The following is a 14438-nucleotide window of genomic DNA, read 5'->3' as shown; positions in this document are numbered from 1 at the left end:
CAGTTCACCCAAACACGACAGTTCTGTCACCATTTGCTCACCCTCAAGTTGTTCCAAACTGTATGAGTTCCTTCTGATAAACGCGCGCGCACACACACACACACACACACAAAAAGATATTTTGAAGAATGTTGGTAATGTTGGCTACCAGTAACTATCACCCACATATGTCAACATTTGTGTTCAACAGAGGGAAGAGACTCATACAGGTTTGTAACAACCCGGCGTTACAAAATTAAAATGTTTAGGTGAAAAACATCCAGATTTTGATGTGTGTGACACTTTACTATTCCACGGAGAGGTCACATACTACTGCTTTTTCAATGTTTATCATCAGATGTAGCAGCTACTCTCAGACTTATACATACAGCTTTACTTAGATGACACAGAACACACATATTTTCTCAATTACGCTCAATTTTAACCAGTTAAACCCATTATGCCCATTGATGTTTAGCAGAGAAACGTGAGCATTTACCTTTCATTGCAAGTTGGTAGCTGATTTAAACGCGTTAGATGACATTACGTGTTTTTATTTATTGATTTATTGAACTGTTTTCTTTTTGTCTTTTGTTTGTTGTAGTCGGTGCGTCAGTATTTGATGAAATGCTGGTTTGAGATTATATACTGGTATATGTTGTGATTGGTAACTAGGGTTATCTCAATCTTAGCCGAGAACAGACCAGCTGGGACAGATAAAATGCTGTAATCAAGCTGCTCGTACTGTTTCAGGCAGCCTTGACAACGGGTCAGAGCTAATCATTGAGAGGTGACGCGTGAATGCAGCACCTGCTCGGGTCACGTAGTATGTGCCATCACACGCTACACGGTCGCGCATTTGTATATGAATACGCAGAGTTAAGATGAAAGCTTAATCACAAACTCAACTAAAATGTAAATATTCCAGACGTCTATTTCACTTCGAATCTGTTCCAGACATTTACTTCCTCTTCAAAGCTCTCGAAACTTCCAAAAAAAGCCTGAAAACATAAGCCTAATTTCTTAAATTGTCATCTAGTGCGTCTACCAACATTTTGAAAATACTCTTTTCTGACATGTTCTAGTTTGCTATCTGTGTAAAGAACATATTCAGGGTTTGAAAACGGCAAGGATCCAGCGCATTATGACCGGGATCTTCAGAGGTGCTGCGCCCTTGAAGATCAACTCTTATTATCTTTTAAAGAACTTAGGGGCAGACAACTGGTTAATAAATCCTTATTTTAGCATGGTTCCTTGCACAATACATTGTTATGACTGATAAAATACTGCATCATTTATGAGCATAATACATTTTGACGTTTTCATCATCTAACCAGCTCCATTTGTTGGCTTTTCTGGTGTAGTAAACTCGCTCCGTAGCTCACCCGGTAAAGTCATACGATGGAAGGGCCCAATGGCTTGTGCGATCAAGCACGAAGTTGCTTTTGTTAACTTTATCAGTTAGGCCAACCAACAGACAGTTTGATTACAAACTGACACATTTATGTAGAATAAGCAACACCAAGTTCTCCTGTATGTGAGAAAATTAAATGCGGTTTCAGTGCTACATGCCAAGCATTTTAATTTTAAATTTTCGCAATAATGCAAGAAGCAACATCATCATTTTTTGTCACCGCAGGCATGTTTTCCCAGTGAGCCTAAGGCGTGTATTTATTCCGAAGAACAAAAATGCTAAAAATGAGATGCAAAGACCTGTAGCTCTTGCTTGGCCAGCTATTGTCCTTTGAACACCTCGTCCAGAACAGTGCCTAGCTTCTAACCGCTGCGCCAGCTTCAAGTAGTGTTGGCTGCGTGTTTGCGCAAAACCAAATAGAAGGGAATAAATACCACCTGTTCTCCATTCAGGCAATCCAAAGAAAAGAGGCTTTAGGATTATTTGAAGGTTAGGATCAGATAGGCCCTCAGAGGGGAGATACAAAGGAGAATAATTGCAGCCACACGGACCACAACAGAGGTCATGGGTAGGCCAGATCAAACCACTACAACAGAGGCAGAAAAACAGGGCTTTGTATAAAAGATGAACATGGAGGTGTACAAATTAATATGACATCGCATAATGTACATAAAATAGACCATTAAATCGGTTGAAGAGAGTAGAGCGTATTTTAATTAAATTTTAGCCTTGTCTGACAATATAATACCTGCATATTCCAAGTCAGTGATTTTTGTAGATTCCACATAAACTGTGTGTTTAATTTGCCCTCGTTGTTTCTTTTTACTGTAATAAAGCCGAGAGTGTAAAAATGGCAGCCATTTTTCCTTTTAGTCTTATGAAACCGGTTCAGTTGTCGAGGACGGCTTTTTTGTCAGCATCTCAGAACAGTAGCTTGGCTGCGGAAGAAAAGTCCTTATGAAAAGATAATGTGTCTTACTAAGATCGGTTTGTTGAAAAGACAAACATTGGATCATCTTTTCTTGTTTCTTCCCTTTTTTTTTCCTAAGTATGAGGAAGGTTTCAAGGTTTCTGGGAGGAAAAAAACGTGAGCATTAAATTATGAATTGAAGCTGAAAATAGCTCACTTGGAAGTCCTTGCTAAAATATTTAAAAATTGAGCTCGTCATGGGCTTCTGTTGATGTTCCCTGTCTATTTTAAACCTGTTTATTTTTTACCTTCCCTCATGAATTCTTAGATTTAATTGTGGCTCGGAGCATTATGAACCTATTTACTTTGAGATGTTGAATAGGCTCGTCTGTTCTCCTAACGCTAAACTTTTCTGACTACGCACTGTATCGATGGGTTAATCACTATAACCAGGCGGTAACCATCACACTTGACCATCTCTGAGACACCTGGTTACCAAGTGATTGAGTGATGTCATTGGCTGTAGTTCATGGTCTTGAAGGTATTAGCGTAGGTTAGCACGAGATTCTTGTTAAAATACAGGGGCTACAAAAACACGGCATCTTCTTACACGATGTGGAAAGAGTGTGTGTGAAAAAGCGTTAGAAAAGTTGCCTTTTTAGCACTCAACAGCATGAAAATTTAATAAACAAGCATTCTGCATGGGTTGCCCGGGAATTCTGTATGCGTGTGTGTGTGTGTGTGTGTGTGTGTGTGTGTTACTGACTAGTCAGAGAAATCCCCAGTTCAACAAGGCAGTGTTCATCAGTGCATATATGGTATATTTATGGCGGACACAGTGTAAACAGCGTTGGGAAATTTGGTGACTTAAAATCATTTTTGGTTGGTGAAAATATTAGTGGCTTAGACTTTTGCACAGTAGACATGCTGTTTAAATAGTTTTCAAATAACTACATAAACTATTTGAATAGTTTTCAAAGAACTTTTTTTATGAAAAATAGCCAATCGAAAAAGAAAAGCCGAAGTCTTGCAGTGAATATCGAAAAAATGACGGGAGAGAGAGAGAGAGAGAGAGAATAAGAGAGTAGGCATAGGGTCCATTACAAAAAGCACTAAAGGCACTTAGTCTATAAATACATAAAACTCCCCTACAGCAGCAAAGTAGAAGATGCTGGGCCTTTTTATTCCCGGTACATGTATATTTATTGTGATTTTGATTACTTATTTTAATTTCACACCATTTCTGAAGGAATCATACATTATAAACATAATTAATAATAACATGAGACAACAGTGGATACTGTGAGGTGGTTACATTATTTCCTGCAACAAATTTTCTAGAGAATAGCCTCTGCAAAAGTTTAGTGCATTGTTATATAGGGCTGCTACGGTGTCAGAAATGGTTGTTTAATATTATACTGCTGTTTCTAAACGATTGTTTTTAGCACATTGCTGTGATTTTTTTAGGGTTTTCCGAGTGTCCGCATGCTGGCCCAAGTCAAAAAGACTTGTTTAGTGCCATTAATAATTTCTGTTGCCTTTTGAGAAATATTGAATGTTTGCAGCTTTTGTGAGTGCGTCATGTGAAAAGATGGATCCAAAAATTCATCACTCATTGTTGGATAGGGTTCAGGTTGTCAGGAGAAACAGATGACTCATTGGGTCATTTTTGTAATTATTATTCAGCTGTATATTTTGTCCTTATGCAAAACTAATATGTAAAATTGTGCAGTACAAAATGAAAAGAACCCATTTTTAATGATCTTATACTTTCTGATGTATGTATTAACATTTAGTAGGTTCTGCGAGGTTTGTTTAAAACTATGGGCGTGATATATACACAATTAATAAAAAAAACTAAAATAAAAGCAGGAAATCAACTTTTATATTTACTTTTAGCTTTAAGGATTCATCTATGTTTCATTTCGAATTTATTGTTTGATAATTGAATTTATTTAATTTATATATATTTCCAACTTGCTGAAGGGAACATGGAATTATTTATTATAATGGCTTTATGTGAAATTTGCTTAAATTAGAAGTTATTTAAAAGCCTAATAAATGTTACACTTGATAGCTCTCAGTTATACTGTAATGTTGAATAGCAATACAACAGTTAAATATTACAATATCTGTAATGTTGCAATAGATTATCGCTCTAGATCAATTTCTCATTTCACATTAATGTTACGTGGGATTAATCCCGGTTAATTTGTGAGCAAAATGTGATTAATTAGTACATTTAAATAAAAAATGATTGACAGTTTTACTTGAGCCAACTTTAAATGCGTTTTAAAACTGTAACCACTGACCATAGTGACTTCAGCCTCTCCTTTATTATCACTGTTTCTACATTGCTTTCTGTTTTTTCATCTTCCCTATGATGGATAAGAATAGATTTTAACCTATGAGCTGATTCACTGATCAATACTTCTCTTTCTTTCCGCTGCTCTGTATCTAGTTTCAAATGGATGCAATGGTGGGTGAAAATATAGATTTTTACTTTTATGAATGAGCCTCAGTTAGGCTGTTATAATGAATCTTACAATTTTAATATTTTAAGATTATACTTTTAAATGAGGTTTTTGTAATTATACCGATCAGTCTACAAACTCCAAGTTTCTAGAAATGTATAAATTCACCGAATGCCTAAATGTCGTGTTTTGTGTGGTTGTTTTTCTGGTGCGTCCTGAGTGCTGATTCAACGAGACACTTTCAATTAATTCGTGAAGAATAAAAGAGAGAGAGAGATAGAGAAACCCAGTCAAGGCGGCAGCCGGGAATCAGCAAGTGAGATTGAAATAGTCCCTTTTCTCTGCTCTCCACCCTTTTCCGTGTTGCCCTTCTTGTCTCTCTTCCTCTCCCTATCTATTCTTCCATCTGTCCATCTATCCTTGGTGTCTTGCTCACACCTACTCTTCTGATGTAATCAATGGGTGATAATTACTAGCCGGGCCATGTCTGAGAAGAAGGAGAGAGAGTGAGGGACGGAGAGAAATCTTGTGTCTGTGGGGCATTTTAAGGCCATGCATGGATCATAAAAACTAGAGCAATGAGGAGCTGTACAGAGAATACACAAAAAGTAGAAGGGATTTTCCTCACAGTTATACAAATTACTCTTAGCTTTTTCCTTTTAATTAAATAATATTACAAGGCATAGCTCCACACTCATGCGAATGTGATATTTCTTTTATAAAACAGTTCAAGAAGAAGTTAATGTTGTGTAAGTTATATAGACACAAAATACCAGTTACTGTAGCTTGTCTTTTGTAATTCACTAGAAAACATAGTTCAAAGCAAATATCACACAGTACGCTCCTAAAAATAAAGGTTCTTTATTTGCACTGGTAGTTGAATGAAGAGTCTTGAACATCTATGCACAAAAAGTTCTTCAAAATAGCTGTTTAAGAACTGTTCACTGAAACAGGAGCCTTTATTTTTTAAGTTTTTAGTACCATTCCTGAACGAATCAGAGTTTTGAATGAATCAGTTGACTGAATGACACATATTTTCAATATTTACACATATTTTGTTTCTTGAAGGTGTCATATGATGTTGCTAAAAAGAACATTATTTAGTGTATTTAGTGTAATGTGTTTATGCAGTTTAATATAAAAAAACAACAACATTATTTTCCACCTACTACATTTTTGTTTCTCCTCTAAGCCCCGCTTCCTGAAATGGGTCGATTTGTACGAAGCTCATCATTCCAAAAAAGCAAGGTGTGCTCTGATTGGCCAGCTATCCAGTGCACTGGGATTGGCTAAATATCGCAAGCATGTGGCGTAAATGTTACGCCCCTTACCATAATGTGTTGTTGTGTCCCAGCGCTGTGACACCAAAACAATAAAACATTACAAAAGACGCATTTGTTGCATCCAGGGACATAATAACTGATTATCATGACTTATTATTGTGTTTTTATGCATCACGACTCATAACTGAACATAACTGAATTCACCATTGAAGTAACGACAAACAACTAGCGCTACCAATCACTGCTCAAAACTCACATTCGAATAGTAAGTAGCGGGTTCTTTTAATAAGAAATTGCAACTTAAGTTAACTTTGTGAGTCAGAAGCACCAGACTGTCCTTGCAAAAGTAGAATTTCTCCACTTTATAGTCTCTGTGCACAGCCAGCATAGGCAGATTGCAGCATTGAACTGTTCAGGTACAGTGTTGTGAATACAACTTAACCGCTGATTTGTGGTTGAAACTTCTTTTGGAAGCACAAACAAAGCAGTTTCACTTTCACAACGACACACAGCGCGTCCAGCAAGTGGCAGCAGCAGTACAGCGGGAATAATAGCTCTGCCTTCTTTCACCGCAGAAACATTTGGTCTGTGTTTGAAAATAAAACCCACTCTGTGATGTGGAAAAGTGGGGACGTGTTTAAGCAAGCTGTTTTAGGGCACGGGCAAGTCATAACTTTTATAAAGCATATCATTTTGGTTTTGAAACTTTAATCTTTGCAACTTAATATGTAAAGTTTTATCATTTAGAGTTTTTTTTTACTATATAGGTATTTATTTAATAAAAAACTTCCTTTGCAATTTTAAAAACACCCTAAGCTGTGTCTTTATAAGCTTTATTTATGATTCATTGTTCAGCCCTAGCATAATGATTTGTTTTGGTGAGTTATTCATCGAGTCACTGAAAAACATAGTTATTTGTTTTGTTCCTGAATGAATGATTGTGTTTGAATGCATTCAGTGACTTTCAGCTTGTCTTTTTACTTTCAGTTTACTGCAGCAGCAATATAACCTGTAAAAATAGAAACGTAAAACAGATTTTGCTATAAATAAAAAGTATCCTAGCGCTCTTGGTGAATCGAATTTGAGAACGGGAACTAAAACTTTTATAATTATTAACGTTTTCAGTGAAGCTGTTTAATCTGATTTCATCATACACACAAACAAAAGAGATCATCACACACACAAAACTTTTATAATTATTAACGTTTTCAGTGAAATAGTTTAATCTGATTTCATCATACACACAAACAAAAGTTTACTATGTTCATGTCAGGATTCTGGGTGTCCCTATGTCGTGTCTTAGTTTCTTGGCAGAATGAGGTCATCCTTGTGTTCTCTGATCCCACAAGGAATTTTCTGTCACACAACAAAGTTAAAGGAAAGCTCAAAGTTCTCAAAGGTTTCCTGATGTCTTAAAAAAGTCTTCTTGTCTTTTGGAGTCCCAAATACATCATCTTTTTTGGTCTGCTCATGGGATTTCTTACAGCTATTGTAACAAGTTATAAAGTTTATGTACCTCACAGTGATATCATAAGAGGCTGCCTTTAGGACGTTGCGCAAATGTTTCATCTGTAATGTCCGCGCATTCAAAATAATTATGACCATACATTGTGTCAAACACATTTGCAAACTGTCCAGGTTTGTACCAGGTTTGATTTTCTGCAAGCATTTTGATAGGAAAGGTGAATAAAAAGTGAACAACGCATAGAAAAATGAGCACTATTACCACTTACATAATTTACCTATTAACTAATATAGCATTTTTTCCATAATCTGGAAAATGGAAGAGCAACTGATTGGTTAACCACATTCTTCTGAATACCTAGCCTATGCAGAAGAAAGAATCTATACAACTTATGAATAAAGAATGTAAGAGTTAGCATTTTTGGGTGAACTATCTCTTTAAGCAGCTATTTTAAGACTTGTTTAGCCTTTTGCGAAAGTGTAGAAAGACCACAGTTCAACCCTCAGAGCTAACCTCGGGCTGTTCTAACAGAAATCTATTAACGTCCACTTGTATTGGTGTTCCTATTTCGGTCCATTGACCAGCCATGTACTCTATATTGGTCAATCACTGGATCTACATTTAGCCGTATCAGCAACCTTTTTAGCTTTGAACAACTTTTATAGATAGATAGATAAACAGATGGTTTATTTTATATTGTATGTATGTTTTGATATTATGTTAATAATAATATATGACACTTTTTAATTTTTAGATTTTATGCTATTAGAGCTATTATAAAAATGCACATTGGTCCATTTTTATAATTTTGAAAGTGTTTTATAAATAAAGGTTGAGTTGAGTTGAGATGGATGGGTGGATTTACAATATTAGGTGAACTGTTTCTTTAAGAGGTGTAGAGCTGGCTCGCTTATATTTCCATGATGGCTGGAGACCTGGTCCCTTGCTACCAAGACAGCTTTTCCCAGCTGAGAGCACTGACCCAAAAGACTCAACTGTCTCCGCCTCAACAGCTTTCTCTGAGGTCAGCATCAATTGAAACTCTAGCAAACGTAAAGCAGTTTACCCATACTTCCCTCAAATCCTCATTCTTCCGGAAATCCACAAACATTTGTGTCTCATTTAGAAGATCTTTTGCCAAACCTGATTGTATAAATACACATAAAATGTCCCTAAATCTCCTCAAGCACATCCACTCATAACCTCAAAGAGGTCACTTTTCTTTTCTCTGATTCCTCTGCCAATGATTCATCCTTGTCGCCACGCCTTCGACTTCCCACGTAACGCTTCATCCTGACTGCGTAATATAGCATCACTGGCCAAGACTCCCCAAAGTCACAACCTCCATCCAGATACCTGGGACTGCAGTCTGCCGTCTGATTCCAGAAGGTAAACTGCAAATGTGGTCAAGCAAGAGAGAACGCTAGCATTTACAGTCATGGAGACCAGAAGTCGTGGGAAGTGTGCTTTTGTTGGAGAGTTTCACTGGATTCTGTACTCGCTGTTTAATGCTGGTTTGGGATTTTGAAAGGAAATTGCAGATCATGGCTGTTCGCCACAAACAGAGGTGATGCTTTGCACTTGCTTTTGCAGTTTTGTTTCCTTGATTTTTACTGCAGTGTAACCGAAGTACATTTAACGGAGCTGAACAAAACTGGGGGGGGATATTGGGTAGAAGGTGAGGATGAACGTTTTTTGGTTACCTGTCAGCTTATAGTGTTGGAGGCAACTTTTACAAAGGAACGCGTGCAATGAATTCACAATTTACAATGAGCTGTCTTTTTTTCAGGGGAATCTATTTTAAATGGCTTAATGTCTTTACCGTGGTCATTAGAGCTGCTAACCACTTGCTAGAAGAGAACTGTTATGCTAATGTGATGTTCCTTTGAGAAATGTTTCTGGAACGAAGCCCCGTCTTTTTAAAGCAGACAGCAGCGCCTCATTGGCAATTCATTAACAGTTTATTTTTATTCCAGTGAAGGGAAAAGACAAAGTTGAGTTAGGTTACAATTCTGATGAAGTATGAAAGATTGAATTTTGATGAGACACCTAACTATAATTTCGGATATAACATGATGTTATACAAGTGGTAAATGTTGTCCAATAACATTTTTAGTTGATCGTCTGTAGTGCTTCATAACTACATTAATAGTTTCGGTTGCCTGACAATTCAAACTAACTAACAAATGCTTCCCCTTTCTCTCCCTCTTTTATTTTCTGTCAGGACACTGCACCAGCAGTTTGAGAGTTATAAGGAGCAGGTGAGGAAGATTGGGGCAGAAACCAAACGACAGCAGGCTGTCCATAAAGATGATGCACCTACCTGTGGCATCTGCCGTAAGACCAAGTTTGCAGATGGCTGTGGGCATCTGTGTTCCTACTGCCAGACCAAGTTCTGCGCCCGCTGTGGGAGAAGAGTGTCGCTGCGCTCAAATAACGTAAGGACCCACCGAGAGACTTCCATTGCTTTTTTCCACTCATCCTTCATGTTGTCGTTCCATTTCCATTTTATTTGCTTTATCATGCTTGACCAAGTGTTCTTTTCCATCTGTAACTACACATCGGTTGTTTTGGTTGGTTCCCTGATGGGGAATTTGCTGAATCTGTATAAACTGTACAATTCAGAGCGATTACAGAGTCCAAATCCAGAATGGAGCAGTTAATCTCAGTTTCTTCTGTCCACACAAGTCCACATATTTGGACTGCAAATCCAAACCACCCACAGCTCCTCTGAGCTTTATAAAGACTCTTCTTTGAGTGAAATCTTCATTGACTTTGCTAAGAACCAGCAGGGTAATGTGTGGGACCGTTTCCAGCAGCACAACATGCGAGGGTCTATTTTAGGATCTCATCCTTGCCTGCTGTCTCTAAAGACAGCCTCCCCTCCTCTAGAGTGTCTTACCTGAGAATGGACTCATCTCACTGGGCATGCTGAGGAACAATCTGCCTTAGTTCCGTCCTGCCCAGCTGGGTGACGTCCCCTACCGGGTGAGGTTTCAAAGTTTTCAATAAGGAATAGTAACAGTGGGGCTCTAAAAGCAGTTTTCTCTATTTACTGTTAATACGACATAAAGCATATTATGGCAGCTACAATAGTGTTTACAATAGGGATGCACAATATATCGGTATCACTGTACTATTAGGTCTTTATCTTATGATTTTAAGCTGGTATTAGATGTTTGGGTTAGTTCTGTCATCAGTTACTTATCCTCATGTAGTTCCAAACCGACAAAATGTTCTGAACACAGATGAAGTATTTTTAATGAAACCTGAGAGAATTCTACGCTTCCAGTTCTCGTACTGTTGGGTGGAATTAACTTGCAATGAAAGGACAGAGATCCCTGATTTAATTAAAATATTGTTTATTGCTAAATGTATTTATCATTATATAATTATAAAAAACCTCTTATAAGTTTATATTAAATTACGAAGGTGAGTAATTGATGGCAAAATTTACATTTGTTGATTTTCATGAAAAAGCACAACCGTTTTTATTCATGTTTTTAAAGGCATAGTAATTTCTGCTTCAGACCAGACATGTTAACTTGATTTATAACTTTGAAGCAACTGAACTAATAATTTTGTTTTCCAAGAATTATCTAACAGCATCCCATAGGTTCTTCCTCTGTTATTATGAGAGCATATTTTTTTTATTCAAACATGAACACTCCTAAATGTAAAAACACACTTTTGGCAGTGATGCAGAAGAACCATTTTTGGTTCCCTAAAGAACCTTTCAGTGATCAGTTTGAAACGTTGTTTTCTTAGTGTGAAGAAAATTTGAATAATCTAAACCTTTTCCACTAAAATGAACACAGAAGAAGATGATTCTATAGATATTAGGGGTTCTTCATGGAACCATCAATACCAATAATGCTTATTTCAAAAGTATACATACTCTAGTGCCTAAGTGCCCAAATTCATTACATAATTACATATCGGTTATATAAATAAATTCTATCAGCTATTAAATAAAAATAATTAATTTTAGTATCCATAATACTTAAACTACATTTTGCTGTATTTTACTGAATATGTATGTATTGTAAACAGAGGACATTATCCGTAAGCATGTATGTCTTCAGTTTTTATGTGCTTTCCGTCCTGTCACTGGTTTCTGCCCCAGCGTTGATCACTCAAAAATGTCATATCCTCTTGACGGTCAAGATTAAGAGTTTCTTCTGAGAACGTTTTTTTTTTCTCGTGATAATTCTCACTGTAAAGATCAATTGGTGTCAAATTCTCCCAGCCAGCACCCAGCATCAATCAATACCTTGAAAGGCCAAGGCTGCAACAGAGCCCAGCTGTAGTTCTTGTGCTTCCCTGTTGGGGGCATTACAGAGACAAAGTCACGTACAGACCCCTCAATCAAACACGATTTGTCTGAGAAATGTGATGCACAGGCACAGATTCAGCGAGGCCTCACGGGCTTGAACAAGCATTCTGTGAGGCTGCTTGGACCCCTCATCTGTGTTTTGTGATGCTCCCATTGGGTATGAATGGAGAATATTAGGTGTCACTTCTGTTTTCACATTTCATCTCTACCGGAGAGACATACATGACCGTTGTTGGACATGTCTGCTGTACTGTATAGAAAACAAACCTTTGATCACCCACAGTTCAGTGTTAACATGTATTAAACACGTATTCAAATTCAGACAGTTAATAAAGCATCTTTGATTGCCCTTGTCATATGTTTTGACGCACAAGAGAAAACTCGGTTGCTTCACTAACGCTTTTTCCTCCCACTCTTCCCTCTCCCCATCTCTTTTTCACACGCTCTTTCTTTCCATTTCTCACCATTTATTTTCAATTTTAATTTCACACTTTTTCTCTTCCACCTCCAACCCTCCTCCTTTCCCCCACTACCTCTGTTTGCTTGTCTTTCGCTCTCTGCTTCCTGGACTGCATGACTCAAGGAGGATAAAGTGGTTAGACTTTTTCTTTTCTTTTTTGCTGTGTGCTCTGCTAATGTGATTTGAGGAAGCTGTGTTACGTCTGAATGTGAACAATCACGGCGTTGAATGGACTAATTCCATTTCCGTTGCTAAGATAAGAAGCTGTGTATGTACGTATGTGCGTGAGAGTGATTTAAATCTATTGGAAAAACTAAAAAATAGCGAGTTGCTTTGCTCATAAACAAACAAACAAAAAGAGCTGGCAGCTGCGGATTTACAACGTTGTAACAGTGTTATAATGTTAATATGGCTGCTTGAACTATCTTAAAACGTCCTTAAACTAATGATACAGGTGGCACAATAGAAAGCCTGATGAATCATCATGACTCAGAGCTTGTAAGTGGACTAGACAGTGCACAGGGTTATACACAAAATCAAAACACTAGCAGGATAGCACACATAACACTAACAAAACAATGTACAAATGTTATCCTAATAACAGAATATGCAACAAAAAAATAACACCGTGTAGATTACTGATAAAACACGTAAGAAGAAACCGTTTAATATTTGTGCTGCACTGATTTTTACCTAATTTGGTGTTCCTGATCAAAAATGAAAAATTTCTCATTATGCTATGATATTATTACCAAATCTTGGCCAGTATTATTACCAAATCCGTCTTATGCGCCTCAGTTTTTGAGTAAACATTGCTCACAGTTAATACTTTTTACACAAGCTCAGATTATTGAAGTTTATGATCAGTCGGTTACAAAAAGAAATACAAAACCTGAAAGAGAACGAGTATCCAAGATTTGGTGATTAATATAGTAAGAATACACAGCAAGAGATATATAAGCATTTTTTTGTAGGTTGATCATTTTTGACTGGGAGCACCGCAACTGTTTGTTTTTTTAAATAGTTTTTTTTCTTCCTCTTTTTAAGTCGTTATAGTAATTTTTTAGTCCAATGTGATAACACGAGCGTTTTCATGGAAAAAAACCCCTCAAATGGATCAAAATCCCTCCTTGAGGCTAACATGAGGGTGACATTAAATAATAAGTAACCATATACGATACGTCATGCATAGACACCTGGCATGTCCTTTTGTTGTTTTTTACAGTAAATCATTCAGTAATTCATTCTTCTTACTTGCAAAAATATAAATATGGTAGAATGTTTTTATTGCAACATCTTTACAACTGTTCCAAACATTTTTACAGTGTACTGGCATTGTGTTGTAAATTTCAGTTGATTTTTGTTTTCTGCTGTATTGAGCACAAACGGAATTTGACTAATATTGCGCCCGTTATTTGTCTTCTGTTCATGCAAAGTGTTTCATAGGGAAAGACAGGGTAAGACATTCTGAGTATTGTAGATTCTGCATGGGCAACACCGATTCTTTCCTCACGAGAGCCAGCTAATAGGAAACTAGCATGTGTTGGCTGAACCCCATCCCCCTCCCTTCCTTGTTGCTACCGCCAGGGATGCTGAATTCGTTGCCACAGCAAGGGGGTTAGGGGAATAGGGTATTTGGATTTGTTGGAATATTGATGTCTCACAACTGGTTGCTCTTTAGTCAAATGGGTTTAACTTAAATCATTATGTAAGCTGCGCTTATATGATTTTCAGCAGTGATGTTCCGAACATTGGATTCCCGTTCACTTAAAGTGCTACCAGTGATGAGAGAATGCTTATCCGTGCATGTTCACTGCACCTGCTTGTGCCCTGGGACTGCAATAGGCATGCCACAGGGTGAAAGTTCAAGGTTAAAAATCAAGGTTTTAGCACGTAATGTTATAGTCGCAATTCACTTTGTTAGCATTGATGAAAGCACTCAGAGAAAAATACCCTGCACTCCAGTGGGCACTTGCGACCTGTGCGTTTTTATGTGTGTGTTTGATGTGTTTCCTGTCAGGTGTCCGTGTTTCCTGTTGTGTTTGTGCTTGTTTTCTCATTCTGAATGATTGGTGTGGAATTTATGCTGCTAAAATAGAAATACACTCCCTTTCTTT

The 14438-nt window shown here is 37.3% G+C and overlaps 1 protein-coding gene across 10 annotated transcripts in view; it reads left to right on the top strand.

Annotated features, from left to right (window-relative positions):
* Nucleotides 1-14438, top strand: part of rims1b (regulating synaptic membrane exocytosis 1b) — a 56394-nt gene that overhangs the window by 1570 nt on the left and 40386 nt on the right. For 6 of the 10 annotated variants that reach the window (XM_043237877.1, XM_043237859.1, XM_043237852.1 and 3 more), the window contains exons 2-4: nt 9750-9963; nt 12445-12456; nt 13758-13778. In XM_043237877.1, coding sequence (XP_043093812.1) covers nt 9750-9963; nt 12445-12456; nt 13758-13778 — 247 coding nt within the window. Of the gene's footprint in view, nt 1-8881; nt 9093-9749; nt 9964-12444; nt 12457-13757; nt 13779-14438 lie in introns of those variants that run through there. The other 4 variants (XM_043237885.1, XM_043237829.1, XM_043237868.1 and 1 more) reach the window with 3 other exon arrangements.

Source organism: Puntigrus tetrazona, chromosome 1 (genome assembly GCF_018831695.1).
Source record: "Puntigrus tetrazona isolate hp1 chromosome 1, ASM1883169v1, whole genome shotgun sequence".
In the NCBI taxonomy this organism is placed as follows: Eukaryota; Metazoa; Chordata; class Actinopteri; order Cypriniformes; family Cyprinidae; genus Puntigrus; species Puntigrus tetrazona.
The sequence above is the reverse complement of the archived record's forward strand: the minus strand, read 5'-3'. Positions and strand labels throughout refer to the sequence as shown.